Here is a 26,986-nt window from a genome sequence, read left to right as displayed (position 1 = left end):
ATGGCGGCGCCTCCGAGCGGCAAGGTAACGAGCGCTGCCGTGGGACCGCCGCCGCCTCCTCTTGCGGGGGCCGAACTGGGTTCGCTGCGTTCTGGGGGAGGGGCTGCTGCTGGGTCTCTGCGTGGCTCTGAGGGCCGTTCCTCCGTGAGGCGTAACGGGTTTCCGTCACAGCCCCCGGGCCTGGCGGTGCTGGGAGGCCGGGGCGGTCGCCGTGTGGCACTCGGGCTCTCCTAGCCGACGCGCGTCCGCCCGCAGCGCTGCCAGCCCGCCCGATTCGCTCGCGTCGCTGTTCCGACATGCAGAGCGCTTTGAGGATGAAGCAGAGCTCGACAAGGTGGAACCTGAGGGCTGGGCTGAGCTCGCGTGTCCGCTCTGCCCTCGGGTCCTCAGGGGAAGGTTTTGCCGGGGAAATGCGTCTCGCCCCCTGCGGAGAGGTTGGGAGGGACTGGTTTGGTCGGGCAGCTTTATCATATTCTCTGTTACAGCTCAGAAATCCCTTAATTGCTGTTAGGCATCCGAGCCGTAGCATAGCTGATCTGGGATGACCTCCTGGCTGTTTCCAGATATGCTAATTTAGTTTTCAGTTAAGTGAAAGAATAGGTACTGCTGTATTTCTTCTCCACTCAATCCTGAAAGTGAAGTAGATTGTTTTCATTCAAGGCCTTAATGCAGGGATCCTCATCTTATTAAAAAGCATCTTCCCCAAAAGCCTAAAAAATAAATCTTGAGATCTTTCTGCTCATTAAAATCCAGGTTAAATGGTAGTTTATTGGGTGCTGATGAGCATTTTGCATTATTTTTCACAAACTTTTATCACAAACTTTCTCCAGCAGTTTTTTTTTTTTCTTTTTTCTGACGGCAGCTTTATTATCATAGTTATCAGTAATACTGCTGGGGGGTTTATTTGTGAATTTAACCTGTACTTGGTGTTCATTTAACTAAAAGTCGGTTTGTCCAAACTTGTACAGATCTCTGCGTTGTGGCAGTTACTCCATGTTCACAGCTACGTGTTAACACCACTTCTGTTTTGGCGTTCTTTCTGTTCTTCATGTTGTTTAATTATGGCATCTCAGTAAAGTAAGAGCTCTTGAAACAGAGGACAAAGTGACACTTGTGTTTTCTAACACTTTACAAAGTAGTTGATGTGTGCAGATGCATTCTTCTGCAGCTCTCGCCACCTGTGTGTTGCACTTCTGCTTGCTTGGATGCTGTACTCATTTGATCACGAAGTGATTTGTTTTAGCAAGCTGGAGCAAAATACAAAAAGAAGTGTTTTTTTTTTTTTTGTCTGGATTACTTTTTCATTGGTTTATGAAAGGCACTGGGTCACAAGATGCTTCTTTGGGTAGCAGCAGGATTCTCGATGGCTTCACAAACTCAGGAAACTTTGCTGCAGGTGGAATAAACGCAGTGTGACTTGGTATTCTCATGTAGGGCTTTCTGCATTTTGGTGTGTTTCCAAATGATGAGGGTCTTAAATTAATTCTGCTTTTCCTTCTATCTGGGCAGTGTTTTAATGATGTAGTTCAGGTGATAGATGTTTGGGAGAGTAGTGGGTATTAGCTTGTGCAGTGCTTTAGATTCACTTGGCAGATCTCCATGCTCACTAACATGAAAGTAATGCTTTTTATTGTGTAAATAATTTTTTGAAAAGCATTACACAAGAAAATCCTACAGCGTGTATATTGTGATATGCTAAAGAGCTGAGATAGATTGCCTTGGCTCAGATTTCATGAATCATAAAATGGCGTGGGTTGAAAAGGACCACAGTGATCATCTAGTTCCAACCCCCTGCTGTGTGCAGGGTCACCAACCAGCAGACCAGGCTGCCCAGAGCCACATCCAGCCTGGCCTTGAATGCCTCCAGGAATGGGGCATCCACAACCTCCTTGGGCAGCCTGTTCCAGTGTGTTACCACTGTCTGTGCGAAAAAATTCCTCCTGAAACAAATGAAATCTTCCCTCAGCAAATCATATCAGAAGGAGGCTTTTATTTTCACCCTCTGTGTGCTTTCCCCTTCTGCCATAGCTTTCTCTTTTTTAATTTTATATCCCAGACATTATTAATAGCAATGGATTCTAACTTGATTATTTCATATTATCTCCTGATTTTTAATTTTTTTTTTTTTTTTTTACAGTTTTCATTTTTCTTTTTCATACATGAATGTGATATGAACTATAGTTACCTCATGCAACTGTATGTATTGCTTTCCTTAGATTCCTTTTTATTCCTTTTTACTGTGAAGGTTTTTTTCACTGTTTTTCTCAGTACAATTAAGCAGTTCCAGAAAACCTAATGCTGTTGACTTATGGAGCCCAAAGTTGTTCTTTGTTAATGACAGTGGATGTTTTTTTTGCCTTTTCTTAGAGATTATATTTTTTTTTTACTGCGAGTAAAATATCAATAAGTTCTTCTGTTTTCAGAGCTTTTGGTTTTATTCATGAAAGCAGGTGTATTATCTCTTTTTGTTGCTTATTTATTTTCCTTATTTAAGAGAACTGTTTCTGGACTGACTCTCACCCTTGCAATTGAAAATGGTTTCAGAAATAAGGTAGAAAGTTGTTTGTGGGGAGAAGTATAAATTTATCCTGTCAGTGTATAGGCTGTTATTACAGCTGTTCTAAAGACAGTAATGATTTTTGGTTTATGTTCTTGGAGTTGAGTCTATCTTCAGCATATGGATTGTTAGATCTTTCTCAAATTACCAGCTGTCGCATGGGCTGTCAGAGAAGTTATTTGTCATTTGCTGGTGTCCTTGCTCTTCAAGTTAAAGCTTGGTCTAAGCTCAGATATTTGGCCTGCATAGTTTTAGAAGTGTTGAAGTAGCACTGTAGGTATTACTGAACAGTAATGTGATGCTGTAATGTGTGTATAGAGGTGACGTCATTGAGATTTTTTCGTAGTGAGGATTGACAAAGAGATCTACAGCACTGTCTTGCAAAACTTACTGCTGTAAAGCAGGGTACTTTTTTATGATGCATGGTTCCCATTGTTGCAAGCTTTCTCACATGAATATTTTGTTTTCATTTCCTTGCTTGGAAACTGACTGCAAGAGTTTTATACTTCTAAGACTAGCAGGGTGAGAAATTTTACTGTCTTAAGAAGCAGGTTGAGCCATAGACTCAACAAACAAGACATACAAGGAAACAGTTTTATCCACTTACTAATCTCAGATATCTTTTTAGATATCTTCTTTGCAGCAAAAGATCACGTTGGTCAATTGACATGAGCTTGATGCTTTGCAGAGTACTGAAATATGGTGTCTGGTGACTGGAAGTGGACTGATGTAGCAGTGCCCAGCCATGGGCCTGGTGACGGCTGAGTAATGTTAATGAGCCCTGGAGAAGGCTCAGCTGTTCTAAGGAGGGAGGTGGAAACTAAAGCAGCATGATGCAAATTTGTAAATTGAGATCTATTTTTTTCTAACTTAAAGACCAGCTCTGAACTATGGTATTATATTTTTGTTGATATCAGTTAGCTCAGAACAGCTGCTGACTAAATTGAATTTATTTTATTGGCCTGTATTGTTTTCCTTACTGTGTTGCATCTTTTATTGTTTACCTTCTGTAAAAAGGTACCTTCTGTAATAGCATCTGTAAAATAAGATGCTAATCAGCTGCTGTATCTGTTGTTAATGCTTGCAGACAGACCCATTTTTCCTTAATTTGTAGTCTGTGGAGTGTTCGGACTTTTACTCAGTTGCTTTCTTATGAGCAGCCTGTTTGCTGCTTCAGCTGTTGAATCCACAATGAGATCTTTTACCTGATGTTATGAGGCAAAAATATAGAAAAGTTGCTAGAATCTGGATTTGTGCAGTGCCACAGTACTCAGCGATCCAAACTGGCTGGTTCACTCTGTAAGTGCTGCATGCTGTGTCTGTCATAAGCTGGATGGCATCTTGGAAGAGTGATTGAAGCCCTGGTTTTTAATTTCTGGCAGAAAAGGAGAATGTGAGTAAGGATATGTGGGAAGAGAGTGTGAAGCATCTGAAAGACAGGGTTAGCAGGATTGTTGCACAGCTTCTCCACTTTCTCAAATGTCCTGTGTTGAACAAATTGCTGGTGTATGACAGAGAGGTAAGAGAAGGAATGTAAGGTGCGAGCAGTGAGTGCACGATAGCATAGGGTCACAGAGTGGTTTTGCGTTGGAAGGCACCTTAGAAGACTGTCCAGTTCCAAGCCCTCCTACTGCCACCCACTGGGTCAGGCTGCCAAGTGCCCTATTCAACCTGACCTCAAACACTCCAGGGATGATGGGGCATCCACAGCTTCTCTGGGCAGCCTGTGCCAGTGCCTCACCACCTTCCAAGTAAAGAATTTTTCTTATATCTAACCTAAACCTACCCTCTTCTAGGTTAAAGCCAGTAACCCTTGTCTTATCATTGCACTCCTTGCTAAAGTGTCCCCCTCCATCTTTTCTGTAAACCACCTTTAGGTGATGGAAGGCCGCAATGAGGTCTCCCTTAAGACTTCTCCAGGCTGAACAAGTCTGACTTCCGTAGTCTGTCTCAATAGATGAGATGCTCCAGCCCTCTCATCATCTCTCATGGCCTCCTTCAGACTCTCTAAACTGTGTGTTGTTGTGTTGTGCTTTTTTTTTTTTTTTTTTTTTTCTTGGGTCCCCAAGCCTGGACACAACTCTCCAGACAGGGCTTTATGAGGGCGGAGTTGAGCGAAACAATTCCTTCCCTCGCCCTGCTGTTTGCCCCTCTTGTGATGCAGCCGAGGGTATGATTGGCTTCTGATCTGCAAATGCACACTGCTGGCTCTTATCAGTTAGCAGTGTCCAGCACAGGCAGGATGGGTATTAACGAGTAAGACAGGCAGGACCACCTGCTCTGTTCAGCTCTCCTGTTGCCTGCACCTCACTGTCTTTGGGTGCAGTGCTGCCTCTCACTAGCTGGTTGCACAAAACCATAAATGGCCATCAAATGACAAGAGTTTAATCCAAAACCATAGCTTGTGGTCTAGGATATATTGTGATTTATGTGCTATGGTGAAGGCCTTCTTATGTACGTCTCTGACAGTAAAATGCAACAAGCATTACCCATTGACTCCTCCTCATACACGGCATAATGAGCTTGTGATATGAATTTTCCATGCTGCCTCCTTCAGTATAAGAAGGATACCACCTGTTTACTGGGATAACAGCAGGACTTCAGGCAGTTATTCTGCTGGATGTGGAACATAACTACTTCAACAGCCTTTCATAACCTGAACTAGCATCACCCTCAAACAGTGCAGAGCAGGCTGCTCCTCAGAGGGTGGCTTTTTGTCAACTGAGCCCGTGTTGAACCTCTTCCTTCTGTTTTCTGTGGTCAGTGGAAGACAGCCATTGCGCAGTTTTCCTGAGTTTTGTGCAGTGCTCCTTGTTTTTACAGCCCCTCTGTCGCTTCAGTCGGTAGAATAGCCACTGTCTCCGCGTGGCACGGAGTTGGTAATGACTGACTGGAATGAATGGTGAATGCCATATCTTTCCTCAAATTAGATACCTTGTTGCATCTTGTACGCTACTGTATTGACTCAAGCTTGTTTCTTCAGTGTTTTGTTGGTTCTCAAAAAAAAAAACCCAACTCCATAAGCTCTGTTGCATTGAGTATTTGATAACAGAAGTAGTAAACACAAGATTAGACTTGTCAGATGTTATTCTTATCCAATAACAACTCAGCCTCACGTTTTTTGTGTTTTTTTTTTTTTTTTTGGGGGGGGGGGGAAGGGGGTTAAGATAGGAATAAAATCAACTATGCTGTTACAAGGGCTCTGTTTTACAGACATCATCCTCTAAACTTCTGAGAATGTTCCAAGTTCCTCGATTTCATCATGTGTTACAGCAGAGGTGAATCTGTTACGTAGAGCAATGCAGAGTCTTCCAGTTATGTGATTACTGTCACATGGATGAAAAAGAATATAAATGTTAATAATTAGACTGGTAATAGGGCTGTTTTGCTGTAGTATAGTAGATTGAGGAGGTGTAGTTTATTATACGTAGTGAAATTGCTGGCAGAAATGCACATCTACCAGTATCACTCCAAAGCAGGGTTTTATCTGGAACAGCTGTCCCAGTGATGGATCACTTTGGATCATACTTCTAATTGTGGTGATAGATCAGGTCCAAGTACTGGAAGGCACAATTTAAATAACGTCTAAAGTTACGGTGTTTAACCAGAGACTGAATTTCAGAGCAGGTATTTGTTAGAAATAGGAGGAGGATCTTAATTTTTTTTTTGTTTTTGGTAGAAAATCAAGGTCTGTAATAGAGAAAAGAAAAAAAAAAAAACCTCCCAGTATTTAGGTGGGAGCTTAATAGTGTTGCCTTGAGGCCTTCAAGAAGGAGTTTAGACTGAGTGACCTCATCAGCTCCTACAAGCAATATTGCTTGCACACCTGAACTTCTGGCTTACTGTCCTGACTGCAGGCATGATGAATTTGTATCTCTGATGAATTAGTATGTTCAGAAAAAGATCTGATATTTTAGTAATAAAGAAATGCAGGCTCTCTCTATTGAGTAATTAAGAAATAAAATTATTTTGACTTTAAAAATACATGTATTTCTTAAGACAGCGTTTGCTGCTTAGTTTGAAAAACTAACAATCATAGAAAATGATTGCAAAATCTTATCTTGGTGGATTAGGGACTTCTTGCACTAGAAGACTTGTTTAAAATAGACTTGTTTACATTGTTCGTAGAGCTCTGGTATGCAGTGTGGCTTAGAAGAACCTGATGGATTTTGGTAGAGAAGAACTGTTTTTAATTTTTTTTTTTTTTTAAAGCATGATCAGAATTATATGAGCATTGTTGCCTTTGGATGTATTTTTGTGAACACTTAAACGCTGAAGTTAGGTGGGCAGTGCGTTGTCCTGTGAACCTCTCTTATCTGACTTGCATATTCCAGTACTGAAATGGAACCTTTGCTACTCATGCTGAATGTAGGGCCATTTTTTTGGTTTAAATTTAGGTTATCAATTCAACATGATTAAATGGCAAATGAGGGGGAAAGGTGAGCCGTGTAAGAAAGTCTTCTAATATATTAAATCCATATGGTACTTTCATATTAACTTCTGTCTGCTAGTTAAAAAACAGCAACAACACACCAGACTGTTGAATGCATTTTGGTGACTTTCTGACAGAGTAATAGTAGCTACTGTATTGGTTAGAGAATAAATGTAAGCAGTTCTAATTTCTATTGTTCCTTGATTTATGTAAGAATCTTAGAAAGGGAGGGAAAAAAAGGAAGATAATGTAAGAAGCTTCAGGTATTCGCTTCAATCTGTGTAGGTGAATCAAAATGATAATGGATAATGATTTGTCTCTTGTCCCATTATATTCTTTGTTTTAGGTTCTATATGAGCAGGATGGAGTGTTCATTCATCCGTCTTGTGGAAAAAATGATGATCAGGACAGCTTCATATCAGGAGTACTACGTGTCATAGAGAAGGTATTTGTGCAGTGCAGTTGTAGAAGCCTCTTATGTTTGTTGGCTAAGCTGATGTGTTTGAGAAATTGTAAATGATTTCTTAAGTATTGGATTTCATTAATGAATGAGCATTGCGTTGTTTTTGACATCTGCATCGTTTGTATATAGTGTAAGTTGCCCCGAATCATACTGTGACTAAATAGGGGGATGTGTAATTTATTATACAGATTTGTTGTTTGTATTGTAGGAAAATGAAGTTATAGTAGACTGGAGACCACAGGATGATACTTTGGATACTTCCAATATCCTCTGTGCAGGAAAGGTATGTTTGTTAGTTGTAAATGTCCTTCATTCTATTTTTCTAGAGATTTGATTTTGTATGAACTTGTGGGTAGGTGACCTCATAACTGGAGGCAAAATCTATTATGCATGACTGTCGTTGATATTAATAGCTATATGTAGGATATTTCCTGTGTGGACTACACCAGGTTCAGGTGTGGGGGTATGTGTTTTATGTGTATACATGAAATAAAGGGAGAACTGAGTGACAAAGACCAAATGAGTGTAAGCAAATCACAGTCACCAGCCTCTCCACATCTGTTTTGTTGGATGATGATGATTCATTCTTCATAAGAGAGCGACACTGTTATAATGCAAAATATTTGAAGTCTGTTAAAGTTCTAAGGTTCAGTGGTTAAGCTGTGTTGAGAAGATGTGATGGAAGATGAAAGTTTTATGTTTAAATGAACTTTTGTGTTGGTGGAGTCTGTGAAGGAGGCTTAGGTATTTAAGCACTGTGTTGAATTTAAGTAAAACCTTATTTCTTTTTAGTTCTTGTCATAAATAAAAATTCATTGCGTTGAATTGTTAGAACTTTATACCAAAAATTCTTTTCATCCATGAAAATGAAGATGCTTTCTCTTGTGCTTTTGAATCTTGAATCTTGTCTTGTGCTTTTTTTTTAATGGCTACTTTCTTTGTTTAGGATTCCAGCTCTGTTGTAGAGTGGACTCCAGCTCCCAAAGAAAAATCCTCCCGAGGATCAGACCGTCCAAACAATTATGAAGCAGAATGGGACATGGTCACCACCGTCTCTTTTAAAAAGAAACCCCATTCAAATGGAGGTACTTCAAAAATAAGTGAACTTTCTTTTTCTTTCTTCTGACTTGTAATTGAAGAATTGTCTTCATTATCCAGTGTAATGGATTTCATTAGGAATTGAAAAGCTGGGCTCATTTGAGGCAAGAGGTGAATTTCTGGGTGTGGAAAATCAATTCAGCCTGTAATACCTGCCTTCTGCCTCCAATCTAATTTCTTCTCTGAATTAGTAGAGAAGCGTATGGAAAATAAATGATAAATCCAACATCGTGTGATCAGGCAGTTTAAATGATGTGACAGTTTTGTTTTCGTTGAACTCTTAGAATCATAGAATCGTGGAATTGATGATCTTTAAGGTCTTTTCCAACCTGAGCAAGTCCAATGGCAACCCAACCATACTACCCTAACTAACAACCCTCCGCTAAATCTTGTCCCTGAGCACCACATCCAAATTGTTTTTATACACATCCAGGGATGGCAACTCAACCACTTCCCTGGGGAGCCTATTCCAGTGCTTAACAACCCTTTCAGTAAAGAAGTGTTTCCTGATATCCAACCTAAACTTACCCTGGCACACCTTGAGGCCATTTCCCATCGTCCTGTCACCAGTGAGAAGACACCAACCCTGCTCTCGCTGTAAGCACCTTTCAGATATCAGGAGAGAGCAATAAGGTCTCCTCTCAACTTCCTTTCCTCCAGACTAAACAGCCCCAGTTCCTTCTGTCACTCCTATGGGATTTAAACAAAATGTGTTATTAGAGAGGAAAAAAAGAAAAAAGTTTACTACTCAAATGTTTTTCAGCATAGGAACAGCAGAGGGAGATGGAATGGATAGTTGTGTTTATACTTAAGTCTTTTCTGTGCAGAAGCGTAGAAAACCTGTTTTGTCTAATGAACATACTTTGGGAAAATAATTTCATGGCTGCATTATTGTTATTATATCATCTCAGTAGATACGTGATTTTTAAAAAATTGTAGCCAGCTTTTTCCTTTGATTCATCACTGTATTTTTCTTTATAATTCTTGTTTATATTTATCAGCCTTAAACTTGCAGACCTTGTGGCTGTTTTTCCATTTTTCTGTTAGTTTTAAATAGTGCTGGCTGTCATATATATCATTTATAAGTACAGGTTTTGGACTTTAAACTGTGAACATTTTCGGGTAAAGTGCAATCCTAGCTTGTACAATTCTGTGTTTGAAAAGAGCTTCCAAGATGATACAGGGCTAAATGTCTGTCAGGCATAGAATGTTTTATTATGCTGTTGGTTTGTATTGATTTTTTTTTTTTGTTCTTAATTTTTAAGAGGCAGAGTCCATCTTGATCCAAAGTGTCAGTGAGTCACGTTGACTTATATTTTTTTGTTACTTCTTTATTTCTGGTGGCTGTAATGGATGGTGGTAGGAGGGGGTGTGTGCCAGTGTCCCTGCAGGCATGCTGGCTCATTCCAGTTTCCTGGTGAAGTAACATTGAATCCTTTTGTTTTGAACGTATTACTGTCTTGCACAGATTTGCGCAGTAACGGAGGAAATAGCTTTGCAGTTCCAGCTCCCTTATATTGGTTGCAGCCTGACAAGGCGTGTGCGTGGTGTGCAACAGTATATACAGTATTATACAATGTTAGGATGTATATTACATTTAGTTTGAGCAGTACTACCATGTGAAGGTGCTGGTGGAATTTATCATGTTGCTGCAATTTTGTACAGCAGTTATACGTCACTGACTGGATCATTTTCGTGCTCTGACAGATCTTAAAGGAAGCAGTCTGGTGGAACTGCTTTCTTCAAAAGTCGGTATGAAATGAGAAGATACAATGAGAAATGGCTGTAGTAATTATAGTATGTATTTTTTTATCAGAAATAACGCTGGGTTTTTGTTTACTGTGGATTTTTTGGCTTGTTTAGAGGAACAGGGAGAGATTATAGATTTGTAGTTGCTAATACTTTAAACCAAACTAAAATCACATGGTGATTTTGTTTTTAAGATGCTACAAATCACACAAATAGAGAAAGCACGTGGTCGTTCCTGTTCAGTTTGACAGATCTGAAATCAATCAAACAAAACAAAGAAGGCATGGGATGGTCTTATTTGGTGTTTTGTCTAAAGGATGATGTGAAGCTTCCAGCTCTACACTTTCATCATGGAGACAGCAAACTTTTTATTAAATGCCTTGAAAATCACGTTGTGCTGAGAGAGTAAGTATCAGACAGTCTTATTCTGATTTAAAATTTGGATTATTGATTTACTTCTTTGATTCTTCAGTGAGTTTCAGATTAATGCTTTCTGATGTATTTTGCTATCCCTTTTTTGTTAGTAGCATCAATTTCCAAGCTGTCTAAAGGTGTAATTTTATGTACTGAATATACAGGCTGAAGTTTTAAACTGTGGATTGCTTTATGAGCCATTTCAGAACCTGTTGAGATGTTATGGTTTTGTCATACCTCAGTAGCTCCCTCTAGTGGATTCGGAAGCTTCTCATGGACACTCAGATGATGTAATGTTAAATCTTTCATGAGCAGCTACTTGGGATAACTTGTGTTTAAAATTTGAGATCTTCTCCTATAAGGAAAATATTTGAGTGTTGCCATTGACATATGATTCAGTGAGAGTATGAGATACTGTACTATCAATTAAATCACTTGATATATAAATATTTTGCCACAGAACTCAATCTGATCTGCAAAATGATCTGCAAAAGGCTTTGGCAATATGAGGCTGTGGTGGCCAAGTTTGTGATTAAATTGTCAACTGCTTGGAGTAGGTGATATGGTCAGTGTAACCAGCCAGTGAAACGGTACAGTTGGTAGCATTGTCTGCAAGCCTTTAAAGAAAAATATCTGTGAAGACCAAAGCAGGAGGGTAGTAGGGAGACAAGGTGAAGAGACAGTTAAGAATATTCTCTATACAATGGAGGCTAGGAAACCCCGGGTGACAGCTTCAGTTAGTTTCAATTCTGTAGAGTCATGTGCAAGAAATAATTATAATTCACATCGCTACATAAGATTGGTTTATTGGTGAGTAATTGAATGGAAGTGGAACAGGTAAGGATTTTGGTTCCTGTTTCAAACACTGTCTCTTTCAGATAGTCAGTGGTGAATAGTTGGCCACTTAACCATTCTCCCTTTATTTGACCCAGTAGATTCTTAGTTCTTGTCCTTTGTAGCCTCTTATTCAGATATCGTGGATATTCCTTCAATAACAGTACAAAACATTTCCTCTCAGACTGGGGAGGAAACTGTCTCTGGAGAAGCTGCCATATCCTCAGATCTATTCTTAAAAGGCCTGCGCAGTCTGATCCAACAGCTGTATGCATGGGAGAGTTCAGGAGTGCTTAACAGGTAGAGTTCCCTGGTGATATCAGGGCATTTGGAATGTGCAGAGCTTCATGGTATTTCTGCCTGAGACTGTACTGTGTGTTGCAGGCTGGAACAGCAGATACTTTGGGAACTATGTATGTAGTTTGAGAACTATGATGAAGCTGTGAAAATTAAATTTGCATGAAGTGAAGCATTGAGCTGAACAGGAACTTCCAGTTTTAGTAAGAATACTTAGATTCCTCTCTTCCTTTTAGGTCTATTTTTGGCACCAAAGTCGTCTTTGTGGTCTATTCATGTATGATTTTTTTTCTTTCTTTTGTAAGAAAATAATACACTAAGTAATTTGTGGAGGTGACAAACCATGCTTTACACACTGTGTCATTTTGTGGTAGATACTTATGCTTAATTAAGTATCTACGCACACAGAGCGCACAGCCTCTCATAGGGAAAGATGTTTTCCAGATTGCGTAAAGGAGTATGCAGCAATGCAATTATTCCAACCTTTCTATCTATGTAGATATCAGGTACTGATGTTAAGACAGAACTAACTTTTTTCCTAAAATACCTTTCTGTCTTAAGTATTTTCTTCCTCTGTTTATGCTGCCTCAAAGGCTATTGCCTTTCATTGCCACTGTGCCTTTTAAATCTTGTGACGTTGCTGAAATTGGTACGTGCAAGGGAGCTAAGCTTGAACAAAATACTTGTAATCTGTTGCTTTAAGGAATTTTTCTTAGTATTGTTGCACCAGGCTGATATTGAGAAAATACCACACTGCTGACACTTTCTAACTTTCAGTATTGTGATCAAATGTTTAATGAAGTTTCTTGTTCACAAGTGTGTTTTGAGCACTGGCCAAGTTGCTGCCCATACTGAACAAGCTGTCCAGAGCAAGTGTTTGATTACAATGAAAGTGTCATACAAAGATTTTTGTTCTTTTGGGTGAGAAAAACAGAGTACGTGACTCAGCCTTTGCCTTTTTTTAGTAAAAGCTGGTTGAGCTTCATTAACTTTCGCTGCCTCGGATCTTTGGCTGTGGTGTCTGGTTGTTTCAAAATGAGATCTCTTGTTGGATTTCATATCCGACAGTGTTCTGTCATGTTGGAATTGAAGACAGATAAGGCTTATTAAAAAGTTCTTATCTTTGATTTTAATAACATGGTAGATGAGGCAGGTATTAATAAAAATAAAGTAATTTTTCTTTCGAAAACTAGAAACAGTGAATTTAAAGTTTGGGAAAAGGTGATACAGTAAGGTGTTCTATAAATGCAAGTCTGTGCAATGGGTAGGATTACATGCAAAGAGCTTAGCGTCCTCCAGCCTGGCTACTAAGTCCAAAGCTTGAACATCAGATTGGCTTCTGAACTGTTGTCATTGCTTTAGTATAATGAGCTGTAAGTGGTGTTGATTCAGGAGTTGTTTAGTTGATCATGTTCCCGTGCCAGAGGAGGGAAGAGGATGTAGGAAGAATAAGAGCAAAAGAAAGATGAAATGCTGGCACACTTCCAGCTGCCTATGCTATCGTTTTCATCTGGCTGTGCAAGCCTGGAGTACATGAGTATACAAATGCAGTGAGTTATGTCAGATCAGGTTTGTGTTCATTTAGAACTTGGAGTCTACACAAAAGTGTGTGACGGTAATCAGATGTTTTGTTTCGCAATACGGTTGTTGGAGTACTGTGTTGGTAAACTCTTACTGAGATGAATTTTAGAATTAGTCTGACAGTAGCTGTTGTAATAGTGTTGGTTAGAAATTTGTTGATTTTCTTTCATACAATGAAAGGCAGTTTGTAGTCTTTTAAGTAATGTTTTACAGTGTATAAAAACATAAGGTTTGTTAATTGGTAGAAGGAATTGTTTAACTGTGTATGGTGACATGGGTTCTTTTCACACACAATTATGTTAAAGGTGTTTCAGGTGTGTGTGTTGAGTTTGATTATTTAAAAGGATTTCCTTTCCTGTCATCTTTTTTTGTCTGCTCAAATATAGAAAATATTTACTCTGAAAGTTGTCACCCTCATGTAATTTCTCATTACAGCATAGTAATCTTTTGAAAAGGTGTGTAACATTACTCAGGATGAATGACATAATCTTATTTAAAAGATTTTAATGTTTTCTAAAGTGTTGGCACATGGAGTCTTGCCAAAAGGGATCTTGCATCAGACTTGTTTTCCTTGCATAAAACCTGAAATGTGACTTTTAAGACCTGTAAGTGTTCTAGAACATTTTCAAGAAAAACTTGTGGTACTTGCAGAAACCCCATGCTTTAATTTTATTGTAGATCTCCACAAGATAAACTCATTCTTCTTGTGAACTCTCAGAATAAGTCTCCGTCTCAATCTTTTGAAAACCTCCTAGATGAACCATCATATGGCTTACTGCAGGTATATATTGTTTATTTTTTTTTATATTTGGAAGGAGTTTATTAAAAGAAAAAATGCCAGCCTTTCTTTATCACAAAAATCCCCTTAGTCATTGCTGTTCTAGGACCATTAATTGTATCCTAAAATGAATGCTTACATGGAAGCACGCTTATGAGTGAGCTGTTTAGTATGCTACTTGTTTCTTAACCTCCCTGTTCAAAACCTAAACCTACTCGAGTTACTTTTGCCTGCAACTGTGTACAACTGAGGACAGATAGTTTTAGAAGTGGAAAAGAAATGCTGAGGCTTTCCTTGACCAAGTATTCTTGTTTTCTGGTGGTTCCAAAGAGAGGCTGGAAATACAGCAGCAAAGAGCACAAGTATTGCTTAAAACAGTTTTTTTTCTTAAAACTGTTTATCGCTTGATGGAGTTTATGGCCTTGTGAGGGTCAGCAGCAAAATTTCTGGTGATTGAATGAGGCCAGAGTTCTGACCTACTGACTCATTTTATTTATGGGATCTTCAGAAGTGCATTAGTTTCTGGACTTAGTTGTCATATAAGTTAGTTGTCATAAAGTTTTCTGTGAGATTGCTAGCAAGGTACTTGAATTTTCAAGGTACAACATGATGTAAAGGTAGACAGGCTTAGGCAGAAAAATGATTTTGTGGCATTAATCACAGGAAAGTAAACACCAAGTCTGATCTGATCATGTACATAGGTCAGATTTACTCAGCATACTGCTATCTGATCTTTCATTTCAATCAGTAGTATTATTTAATACTTAGGACCTCAACTTTTTGAATCATGCAATGAACGTACTGTATGAAATTACTGACGCATGAAGCTTTAATAGCTTTGAGTCTTACTGTGTTCTACTTGCTGTTTTTATGTCCTTTAAGCACAAGAATTCTAAGTGATCTGAGGCTTTTCGTAATTTGCTTGTTTTCCTTGTTATACCACAGAAATGGAAGAAAGATCCATACACGGTAACAATGGGAAGGTTTTCCAAAGTCACAAACTATATTTTTGACAGCTTCCGATTAAGTGACCCTTCAACTCAAAGGCGACCACCCTCAGAAATGGCAGACTTCCTCAACGATGCTATTCCAGGGTTAAAGATAAATCAGCAGGAGGAACCAGGATTTGAAGTCATTACACGAGTGAGTGTATAAATGAATATGACACGGATGTATTTTTTTTTTTTTTTTAATGCATATCTTTGCAGGAATTCTAGGACTTGAAGCTTGGTGAGTGGTGCTGTTTATACTTGGCAGTTGTGACACGATCTGCCTTGCCATTTGTTGGCAAGAGTAAAATCATCAGCAGCTACATCTGGAGTATGTCATTTTTATGCCTGCAAATACAAATTTTGCTTTTAAAGCAAAATGTTTTGATTATTGAAGCAGGAGGTTTTTTTTATCATATGGAATAGGTACCCTTTAAACTGAACTCTCATTTCATGTTTAATGTTTCCTCTCTGGCTGGATATTAAGTAAAATTGGGGTATTCAGACTAATAACTTCCGTGGCTAATCGCTGTAACGCTTCAGTTTGTTTTAAGAGATTTAAGAAGATAGCTTAAGAAGATTTAAAAATAATAAATTAAATTGGATAATTAGTGTCCATAGTCTGTAAATGTATGGATTTATGTATCACTTGAACCAAAACTAGGATAAGTTGTAGTTGGATCAGGAATCACTTTAGGCTTCTGTTGTCATTTTTCACAGATGAGTAGAAAATATATTTGATTACTATTTAAGGAGCTCATATGTTTTTAATGTTAAACTATTTTGAATACTGTTTTTCTTTGAGGTCAAAATAGTCTTGATAGCTTAACAGCTATAACTATGCAATTCTGAAAATTTATTGCCTAGCACTTAATTTATTAGTTGAAAAATAATAATGATTTTTTTTAAAGGGGTAGCTTACTTTAATTGATCTGCAGTCATGTTGTTCAGTCTGGTTTCAGAATAACATCCTTGAACCTGAGTTCGTTCTTCAGTTCTCTCTTTAGATGCTCCAGTGCATTTCAAGAATGTGCTTTTGAAGTGAAACTCCCTGTTGTCTTTGTTGGCTGCGCTGCACTTATCTATTGCATTTCTAGTTGTTTAGAGGATTCAGTCCATGGGACTGAACGTAGTTTGCAGGTGTTGGTAGAGATTGAAGGCTATGTCAAATGCATCCTTTTCCAGAATTTGAAATACTAGCTTGGGTAGTCAGATCCTCAGCACACTGCATCTTGCTCTTTCTGCCTGCGGTGCTCCGTACTGCTTCCTAATGGACATGTAACTCTGAGGATCTAAGGCTAATGCAAATATGAACGTGCAAAAATATAGTTGAACTAAGTATGAGGATCTAACAAGCTCAGCAGTATTCGTGTGATTGTTCAAAAATGTTGAAGCTTTTAATTGGGTTTTGTATAACACCTTTGTGTTTGTTTCAGATCGATCTAGGAGAACAGCCTGAAGTTAGTAGAAGAGAGCCTGTGTCAGTTGAAGAATGGGCTAAAAACATGGATTCTGAAGGAAGAATTTTAAATGTAGACTACATAAAGCAATCAATATTCAAAGGGGTAATCTGTTTTTCTAAAGTCCTTTTTCTCTCCTTCCCAAACTATAGCAATGCTGCTTTTGTTGCACTTGTAATGCTTCATACAGGACTTTGGGCGTGAGCTAGTCGGTATTTTTGGAGTGGCTTTACAAAAGATGGTGTAATGCTCATTGAATACCTCATGAATACTCTCATAACCATACAGTGTACTGCACAAATAGAGAGATCTTGCAGTGGCTGACTAAAAGGGAATGGTTTTAAAAGACAGACGCCCCAGTCATTGAGAGGAGAAATCAAAGTGACTTTCAGGAAAACACCAGTGCTTCACTATGGCTCAGCCTGGAGCGGAAGAGGCAGAGGGAAGGCCTCATGGCGGCCTGCAGCTCCTCATGAGGAGGAGAGGGGTAGGGCTGAGCACTGCTCTCTGGTGACAGCAACAGAGCCTGAGGGAATGGCGTGGAGCTGTATCACAGGAGGGTCAGGTTGGGGATTAGGAAATTTTTCACCCTGAGGATGTTCAGGCCCTGGAACAGACTGCCCAGGGCAACGGTCACAGCACTAAGTTGCTGGAGCTCGAGTGTTTGGGTGACGCTTTCAGATGAGGGTTTGATTTTTTTTGGGTGCCCCCTTGTGTGGAGTCAAGAGTTATACTCTGATCCTTGTGGGTGCATTCCAGCTCAGGATATTCTTCTATGAGTGTTAGACTATCGGGTTTATTCTTTTCTTCTTAAGGATGTTTTCTTGTCCATCAAAAGCTTCCTTCCTTTGAGCAGTTTACCTGGATTTGTCCCTCAGTACTAAACACTGACCAGTATTTATTATTGAATTGCAATTCAGTAATTGCAAAATTGAATCCACTGAATGTGAATTCAGTCTCATTCATGCAAGTTTTATAAGTTTTTATTATTTGCTGTAGCTGTTCTACCTGATGTTACTTTAGTGTTGGATTGTTTTCCTTTTCTTTTTGTGGAAATCCTGCGGCCTTAATGCTTTCTTTCTAAACTTGTTGATGCAAGAATAAGATAAGAATGATAAGAACGCAGTCTTCTGGGGATTTAAGCATGAGTAGAGAATGATAACATTGATATGACAGTTATTAAAAATACATATTGAAGAGGATAGAGCAAAACTGAAAGATTTTTAAGTTTGTGTGACTGTTCTTTAACGTACTTGTGCCTGAGGTGTCTAGGTAAGGACCCTTGTGCAGTTGTGACAATTCCTACAAACCTTTCTTTCCAGCCACCAATGTTTCAGTGTCACTTGTGTTTTTCAGTGCCAGAGGAGTGAGTGCTCCATGTTATTCATGACTCTCGATAACAAGTACATTAAATGCTGATCCATTAAATGGAGATCCTCTTTAAAGACAATGCTTCTCTTGCATTGTTACATGCTGGAAGAGTTCCAGTTGCTGCTTGGCTGGAGCACCAAATTTCAGTGGTTGATGCTATTTACTACATCATCTTCCTTGCCTTAATTTAATAGAAAATGGAAAAAACGCAGTGAGGCAGGAGTATGGCCTTGGATTGGTAAACTGTGGGTCTTCCAAGTCCTAGGACTTGGAAAAAAATGTCTTTTGACATGTGAGATAGGACTCAGCTAGTACATTTTTGTTATATGGAAATGATTACTTAGATGTCTGACAAATAGTGCCCTTGAGTGAACAGTGGTATTTTTGTTTGCTTGAAAGGTTCATCTGCATGTTGGCAGTGTCTTGTTAGATGAAACTATTTGTTTAGAAAAGATGGAACATGGAAGGTTATACTTAATATGAGTGTGTAGAGACAACTTCAGCAGTTAAACAGCATCATGTTCAAATGTATAGATTTAAAGGTAGTTTGGTTTTTTTGTTTCTTAGTATCTGTGGTGCCCTCAAGGTTTTTTTTATTTCAAGCAGTGATGCAAAAATATAGGAAGAAATACCTTTTAAAAAGCTTTTTATATTCTTAGGAAGTATCTAATAGTCTACAGTTGAGAACATATGTTAAATTGGTTTCCATTCCAGTTTTTTTATGAATCTAAGTTGTATATTGCTGCTTAATCATGCTCTCTTCCTCCTTTACCTTTGAATGTGTCAATTAGCAAATAAAGTATGGCTGCAGTATAACAAGAATGAGCTTATTCATAAGTTTTGTTTCTCTTAAGCTGTTACCTTCAGAAGCATTGTACAGCTGTAGGAGTGTTTCTTCACAAAATTGAGTTAGTGTTTTTGTTTATGTTTCCAATTTTTCCTTAGGGACTCTGCCATACTCTAAGAAAAGAAGCATGGAAATTTCTTTTGGGATATTTTCCTTGGAATAGCACTAAAGAAGAGAGAGCAAACTTGCAAAAAAGGAGAACGTGAGTCCAGTTTCAAGTTGTAAAACACATGAAATTGTTTGGTATTTTTTTTAAGGTGTAACTTGAAAGGTAGCTGTTAAAGATTGTTCAGTGCAGTGAAGTGTTTGACAGACCTTCTTAAAAAGATTATTCCACTGAAGTGAAAACATTATATCAACAGGTTGCTGTTACCCAATTTATTCCAAAGAACAAATAGAAAGAATATTTAAATTAGATAAAGAAAGGAAGAAAGAAATGTAATGATAAAGCATGTTCTGGTTTCAAAATGATTTTTCTTCTTCAGGGATGAATATTTCAGGATGAAACTGCAGTGGAAGTCTGTCAGTGAGGAACAGGAAAAACGAAATTCAAGATTAAGAGACTACAGGAGTCTCATAGGTAAATTTGGTTTCAGAAACATACAACTGTGTGAACTCAAACCTTTGCAACTCAACGTGAAATTGAAGAAATGTAAGCTTTTGAGTAACCTATATGGGAAGACGCACTGAAAAACTAATATGTAGCTATTCTCAGATGTCTAAATTTTCTTATAAGCTTAAAGCCTTTTCTTAACCAGAGAAATTGGGAGCTTTTACACCGTAGTGCTACAGAACAGCTGGATTTTTTTTAATTCCCTTACTAAATAACAAAATGCTTTTTCCTTTTTATTTGAAAATGCCTTAAAATAATGGTGATACAATAAGAATTTTATAAGGATTAAGAAAGGTCTTGAGATTTATAGAATGAGTGTGTACTTGTGTACAGCTTATTAACTGGACTGGATGATCTTTTAGGTCTTTTCCAACCTTGTTGATTCTGTGATTCTGTGAAACTGAAAATAATATTCAGGGTTAAAAAATGGCTGAAGTTCTAAGTATCTAAACTGTAAATTAAAATATTAAACTTTTGTAAACTAGATCCAAAACTATGAAAAAGTCTTTTTTTTCCCCCTTAAAGCCACTTAAAATTTTTCACATCAGGATGTGCTTTTTGAATTCTACTTTATTAAAGAGCGCACTACAGGCTTAGTTTATTTGAGGCATCACAACTGTGGGAGGAAAGCAGTGGTTTCTGCTCAATATGAGCTACAAGAATTTGTTACAAAGAACTTCTAATGTGCTGTAGTGAACTATAACTGTCTTTTTGCTGATGGTATGGTGACCTTTATGTGCTTGTGATGCTGTGGCTTATGCTGCATCTCATAAGTATTCATGAATGGCACTGCATAGCTAGCTTACATAAAATTGTTCTTAATCCATGTAAGTGAAGAAAATTTCCACTGAATTATAATCAGGATTTTTTCCATTTGAAACAAAAGCTTTCAAACCTTTTTTTATAAACAATACTTTTATTGGAGGAATTTTCTTCCTTTTCAAGTATTCTTTCAGCGATACAACTGTTATCTTTAACACTCCAAAGCTTTGCAACATCATTTGAGGGAATAAACTGCAGTTTAAAAAAACCGAATTGATTAGAATGCTGGCTTCGTACAACATGTTCTGAAAATGTTTTTAAATCTGGACTGTTTTTAGAGAAAGATGTGAACAGAACAGATAGAACAAATAAGTTCTATGAAGGTGAAGATAATCCAGGATTGATTTTACTTCATGATATTTTGATGACCTATTGCATGTATGACTTCGACTTAGGTAAGTTGTGCTCTGAACTTAATAGCTGGTTTAGTTTCTGATGTAAAGCTTTGCTTATGTTAAGATCTGTTGCTACAATCGATCTCATATTGCTTACAATGCTTGCTTGAAATTCAGGGTTCATATTTTAATAACATAGGTAACTTTGCTTTCTCATTCTCTCTGACCCAATCTCATACGTGTCTGAATTCATCAGATGAGGTGGGATTAGGAATTAAGTGGCAGTTTGCCTTCACTTTATCCATACTGTTGTTTTCTTACAGTTGAGGCAGGTTTGCTTTTCAGAGTTTTAACAGGATTTAATAAAAAGTGATAAACCAGCTGCCACCTCTGTAATTAAAACTCAACATGCTTAACCAGCTGTTTGTAAACATGACTGTATTTCTGAATACTTCAAAAGCTGGTTCTCAGGGGGTATACTTTGCAGTTTTTCAGAAGCTGTACTTTAGTGTTTGCATCTGGCATAGATGGATAAAGAAACATGGCTGTTCTGAAATCACAGTACAGGTGATACTCATGTTGGGATTGAATAGGTCTTTCTAGCTGTTTTTCACTTCTTCATCCCTAGCATGACATCTGGCTCTTCTGTGCTTATGTGTGGCTGATTCTTCTAAGGAAAGGCATTGTGATTCTAAAAGTCTGCTTTGTGATGGATTCTGAAGGAAAAAATCAGAATAAATCTTTAATTACTAAAATGTTTGCTGCAGAGCTGTAGTTCTTGTCAGCTTTATCCCTTCTGTCAAGTCTGTAAAGAGACTTAATCTTTGGCTTTTGAAAGAGAAGGAAAATTAAAACCAAAAGTCTTCCTGAACCTTGTAGTTGTTGTGTGTCTTTTCACATTTCTACCTGCATAAACTTGCAGTAACATACATTTTATGAAAGAAAAGTGTGTTCACCACCTGGTCTGTTTAAAAACAGTTTGGATGGCTTAGATTTGTACAGGGAAGAAGTCTTTTGTTTTATGAACAAGAAAGAATAGTGGAAATGCAGTTACATGTGTCCAAGGATTCTAAGCCACTGAAGTATTGATATAATTCTCATTTTAATATTTCAGCACAGCTACAGCGAGTCTGGTTAGTGCCACAAATCTCCATATGAATGAAGGGGACAGATCTGCTGTTCATATAACGTGTTTTATGAATGTATTTCTCAAGACAAATGATAATGAAACTGGTATTGATCCATAAGACTTTTAAACTGTCTTGTACAGCAGCATTTTCTCTAGACTTATTTTTGCCTATAGTATTAAATGTACAGTGAATAGATTTTTCTAATCTTCTTGAATTATTTACCTGTTTTCTGTTTTGTTCTATTTCACTTCTCACACCTGCTCCCTATTTTCATTCTCACTGATTCCAGTTCTTGTCAGTTACTCAATTATAATTACATTATTAAGAAATGTAACTGGCTATGCTTGAGTCTAAGGGAGAAATGTGTTAGACCAGCTGCTGCTGATAGACATGCACATAATTTATGTTCTCCCTTAGAGATGATAGCAGTGGGACATCAGATGACTTGAACAGTAAGGTAAGGTAGTTGGGAGAGTGAGACAAGGGAGAGAAACAAGCTCTGAGAGTCCTTCTCTATTCTCTTCTTAATTGTGCTGTTAATTCCAACTGTAGTGAATATGCAAACTTGTAATATGCAAACTTGAATATGCAAACATCAGTTTAGCTCAGTCATTCAACACACTTGAAAAATGGCTGCTTTACCGTTGAGTTTAACTAAATTCCGATTTGTCTTTTTTTTATCTGTCAAGGTTATGTCCAGGGAATGAGTGACTTGCTTTCACCTGTCTTGTATGTTATGGAGAATGAAGTAGATGCCTTTTGGTGCTTTGTGTCATATATGGATCAAATGGTAAAAATAAGTTGTTTTTTCTTTAAAAAACAAAAGCTATGGGTAGCATTTGGAGTTAAATTTGTGAACTTTTTTTTGAATACTTTTAAAGCAAGGATCCTCTATTATATTTGAAGTTGATGTGTTTTGTCTCTGAAAGAAATTATAGTGGGTTGATGATAATCTTACTGTGTAATGTGGACAGATTTGACTACTTGGAAATTCCAAAGTAACTCAGAGCCGGAATGCTCACTTTCATGTTAATCAGTAGTCCTCTTAAAGATTTTGTCCAGGAGTCTGGAGCTTAGACTTTCCACAAACAGAAACTTCTGTGCTTTATGCATGTGGTAAAACAACGTGTGAGTAGGACAACAAAAACAAGAGAAGTTGTCTTTTCTTTTGAGTACAACATTGCTGCTTGACAGTACAGAGTATAGACTAATTTAAATTAAAATTATCATTTGTTACATAACAAAGTAAATGAGGGCGATGTTGGATAAGCATGGTTCACTGCTTAACTTAATCCTTTCAGATTTCATTAATTACAGGTAACAGTGCTTTAACTGCTCCGCACATGAAATATCTAAATGATGAGAATCACTTGCTGTGATAAAACTTTGTTATAATTAATCATGTATGTAAATCTACGTTGTCATTATGAGTTAATATAAATGACAGTGCAAATATTTTATTTCATCCAGCATCAGAATTTTGAAGAACAGATGCAGGGTATGAAGACACAACTAATTCAGCTGAGTACTTTGCTTCGTTTACTAGACAGTGGATTTTGCAGTTATTTAGGTAGGTGTGTTGCTCATGCACAGCAACTAAAACAACTTACTGCATTCTGTGTGCATTGATATTCTGACCAGTCTTCAAACGTATTTCCAAGGGTAATGCAATATGGCTACAGGACTTATATAGAAGATTTCTAAATTAGAAACACCTATAAGATTTCACTAACTGCTTTGCATGTGCTGAAAAAGTGCCAGCTTGTTCCTGACTTATGCCATCGTCCACCAAGTATCATGGATTTTGAAGAGGGACTACAATTTTATCAATTGTATGATTTTGTACCTTTGAAGTCTATTTTTCCCATTGTCTTAACCAAATGTGGTATTTATGAAATGTAATGCTCGTATTTCTAGAATCTCAAGACTCAGGCTACCTTTATTTTTGCTTCCGATGGCTTCTCATCAGATTTAAAAGGGAATTTAGCTTTCAAGATATTCTTCGGCTCTGGGAGGTAAGCAAGAATTTCATCACACAAAGTCCAGTGGTCTTTTTGGAGTTCTATGAAGTACCCTTCGTTTGTATGACAGCATAGATCATTCTACAAAGTGATTAGTACTCTAACAGATTAATTAAAAAAATCTCTATTGGTGTAAGAGAAGATGTATTAGAACATGTTATGTTTTCTTAGCCAAAACAGTAATTTGAGATAAAAGTGGGTTAAGTTGGCTTATTTTCGTAAGGCTTGGACAGGACCTCTCAGATGAGACTCTGAAGTGAGAGTAGTAACTGGAGAGTATCAGGTCACCTTTCTGTGTGTGAAAAACATCGTGTGCCAAGAGAAGTGGTATTGGTGTAACACTCATAAATATAGGATCCAAAATGTGCAAAACCAAAAGAATTCCCGTATTCTAAGGTATAAAATGATAATGAGGTTTTGTGGGGGAAAAAACTGCTCGTCTTCACGTTTCCTGTTTGCAGTATCTTATCAGTATTTTTAAAAGAATAATTTTTCTTTTTAACATGATGAGAACTGTATTTGTATTCATAGTTTATTATCCTAGTCTAGGTGTTCTTATCAGCTGTGCCTTAGTTCATGTATAAACGTGTGTACAGAAGAACAGCACCCTGTATATCAAACTCCTTGGAGTACTTTTACTATCTTAGGAGGATGATGGAATCCTGATGATACGTGATAGTCTCATAGGTTTTGTTTATTACATAATAATGTACGTGGACTACTCCAAAAGTAATTGCTCCTATTTATTTCCATGGAAACTACCACAGATACAAAGAACACAATGACACTGTTTGATGGAGCAAAATCTTAGCTATGAAGTGCTATGTTTCAACATAGTCACCACCATTAGCTATGCATGTTTGCCAGCAGTGATCAAGAGCCTGTGTGCAGTGCTCATTAAAATCTGTACCAGCAGAGGTGGCCCACTGTCAGCACTGCTGAAATGCACCACTCACTGCTCTCACACCCATTCTTTGGTCTCAATAAACATTCAGCAGGAGTCAGTGGGTGCAGTGTTTTCCACGTAAAGGAATTCAGTGCCACCCCTTTGCTTCATCCGCACTTCCATGTCAGACACCATTCCATGTCAGACTGCCCCGCTGCTGCCATCTTCACTTGGCGATAGCCTGGAATGGAATATTGGTGGGAAAGTTCAACCCTTACTGTTGTACCAACACCATCGGCCTCTGAAGTTGTGGGTCATCATAAAATAGGCATTACTATATGCTAAAAAGGCATTACTTTTAGAGCAGCCCTCATATGCTTACTACAAGTATTCAGTATCTTTGATAGGAGATGGGGAATGAGGTATATCTTGTTTTTAAAGGCTTTATGTTAGTTTAAACTTATAATTGCCACTAAATTCACAAAGTTAGTGAAGAAGAGAAATAATTGTAGAAATTTGTAGTTTCCTCCAAAAATAGGTTGTTCTTGTTTAAATCACTAAGCTTCAGGGTTTATTGAAGATTTATTTAAACATTATTTTCTAACATTTGTCTGTCCTTTCAGAGGAAGCGTGTGAGCATTTCAAAAGTTTCTCATATTTTAACAGGTCATGTGGACAGAATTGCCTTGCCAGAATTTTCATCTTCTCCTCTGTTGTGCTATCTTAGAATCTGAAAAACAGCAAATAATGGAAAAGCAGTATGGCTTTAATGAAATATTAAAGGTACTGAGTTCTTGTGTGTTATTTAATTCTCTGGCATTAATGCAGTGTCTTTGTATTTCGTGTTGGGGAGAATGGAGGTAGGGTAGGTAAAATACCATCCTCTGAAGCATTACGTTTGAAATGACTGTTTGCCATGCTTTCAGAATGATTTATGGGATGTTTGTAGTTAGTGAGATGATGAGCATGGGAAGTGATTCTCCCTTTTAAACTGTTGCTTGATATGTTTAATCTTAATTTTTGCTATGTCTTTTATAATCTCATTTGATATCTCACAGAAAATATGATTTAGGGAGGAAGTTAGGAGGGCTAGGTAGTTTGCCACATACAGAAATATAATGGATTCCTCATACTGGTCTCAGTGATGAAGGCATACTGCATCTTCCATTTGTCAATGCAAATAGACAATGTGTTTAGCACTTAACAGCTTAGGGGGCAGGCCTATGAGATGATATTTATTCATGCAATATATTTAACAATGCAGCATATTTCACGCAGTTTGTTACATTTACTATTTGTGAACACATTTTTTTTAGCATATCAATGAACTGTCTATGAAAATTGATGTGGAATATATACTCTGCAAAGCAGAAGCAATTTCGATGCAGATGATGAATTGCAAGGTAATGATATTTTGAACATATATACTGTAAATAGCTGTATTAAAACTAAGTAGTTGGCTCTAATTATATAAGTTGTGAAATAACTTAATGTCTGGCTGTGATAAAAGATGTGCTGTGCCTAAATAAGCACCTGTATTCCAGAAGTCTTTAAACAAGATAATTTTATAGGGAAATGCTTTCCACTGGTGGAAAGCTGAATTGTGCCTTTTGATTGGGATTTTTTAACTCTTACTGGATAACCTCAGTACAAGTAATTTGATGTGTGATGAGCTTAAGAAAGATGAGATATAAGATCCGTTGCACTGAAAGAATACCAGATGAATACCATACTTCACTAGATAAAAATAATTTCAATAAGATAAAGTGTAATTTTAATCGTTGTGTGGACTTGTATTTTGGAGATGAAAATCATTAATTGGTTATTGAGCCTTTCTTTCTCTCTCTGTTAGAGAAGCAGATGCAGAAAATGGTACTAATGCTGAGGGAGATGTTTGTAATACAGCTAAATTCAGATGAATTATTACTTTGGGGATGGGGAGCTTAATAATTAAAAAAATCAAATGAAATTTCCCCTTGCATTTATAGGAGTTGCCTCAAGCAGTTAGTGAGATCCTGGGGATGGAAAGCAGTTCTGTAACACCGGATTCAGATACTGGAGAGGATGAAAGTGGAGCTGTGCTGAGCTGTCCTGCGTCTCAGAGTATCTCAACACCTGTAATCGCTGCCAATGGAACAAGAGAAAGCACTAAACAGATGTCTGAGACACAGAGCTTGGCACCTGCGTAATTACAACTGATTAAATTGAAGAAGGACTTTACTGAGCACGTTGTCTCTGAGCACTTGAGAGATGGATATTTAAATTTGGTGTTGATTAAGCTTTAAGGTTGGAAAGAAAATCTGTACTGT

General features: G+C 37.8%; 1 protein-coding gene across 2 annotated transcripts; it reads left to right on the top strand.

The window, feature by feature from the left end:
• On the top strand, window positions 1-26,866 carry TBC1D15 (TBC1 domain family member 15; the record flags this gene model as incomplete). Of its 2 annotated transcripts, XM_079539301.1 has the most annotated exons (17): window positions 1-24; window positions 7,336-7,434; window positions 7,661-7,735; window positions 8,399-8,537; window positions 10,494-10,704; window positions 14,104-14,206; window positions 15,149-15,346; window positions 16,629-16,757; window positions 18,969-19,072; window positions 19,356-19,450; window positions 20,584-20,700; window positions 22,460-22,560; window positions 23,241-23,340; window positions 23,688-23,785; window positions 25,344-25,460; window positions 25,994-26,080; window positions 26,666-26,866. In XM_079539301.1, the coding sequence occupies 17 exons, from the start codon at window positions 1-3 to the stop codon at window positions 26,864-26,866; spliced, it is 1,998 nt and encodes a 665-aa protein (XP_079395427.1). The 2 variants fall into 2 exon arrangements, with proteins under 2 accessions (XP_079395427.1, XP_079395428.1); XM_079539302.1 differs by lacking the exons at window positions 1-24; window positions 7,661-7,735 and having other exon boundaries at window positions 7,348-7,434.
• Between the last annotated feature and the right edge of the window lie 120 nt (window positions 26,867-26,986).

This window comes from Tetrao urogallus (assembly GCF_951394365.1).
Source record: "Tetrao urogallus genome assembly, chromosome: 1".
In the NCBI taxonomy this organism is placed as follows: domain Eukaryota; kingdom Metazoa; phylum Chordata; class Aves; order Galliformes; family Phasianidae; genus Tetrao; species Tetrao urogallus.
The sequence above is the reverse complement of the archived record's forward strand: the minus strand, read 5'-3'. Positions and strand labels throughout refer to the sequence as shown.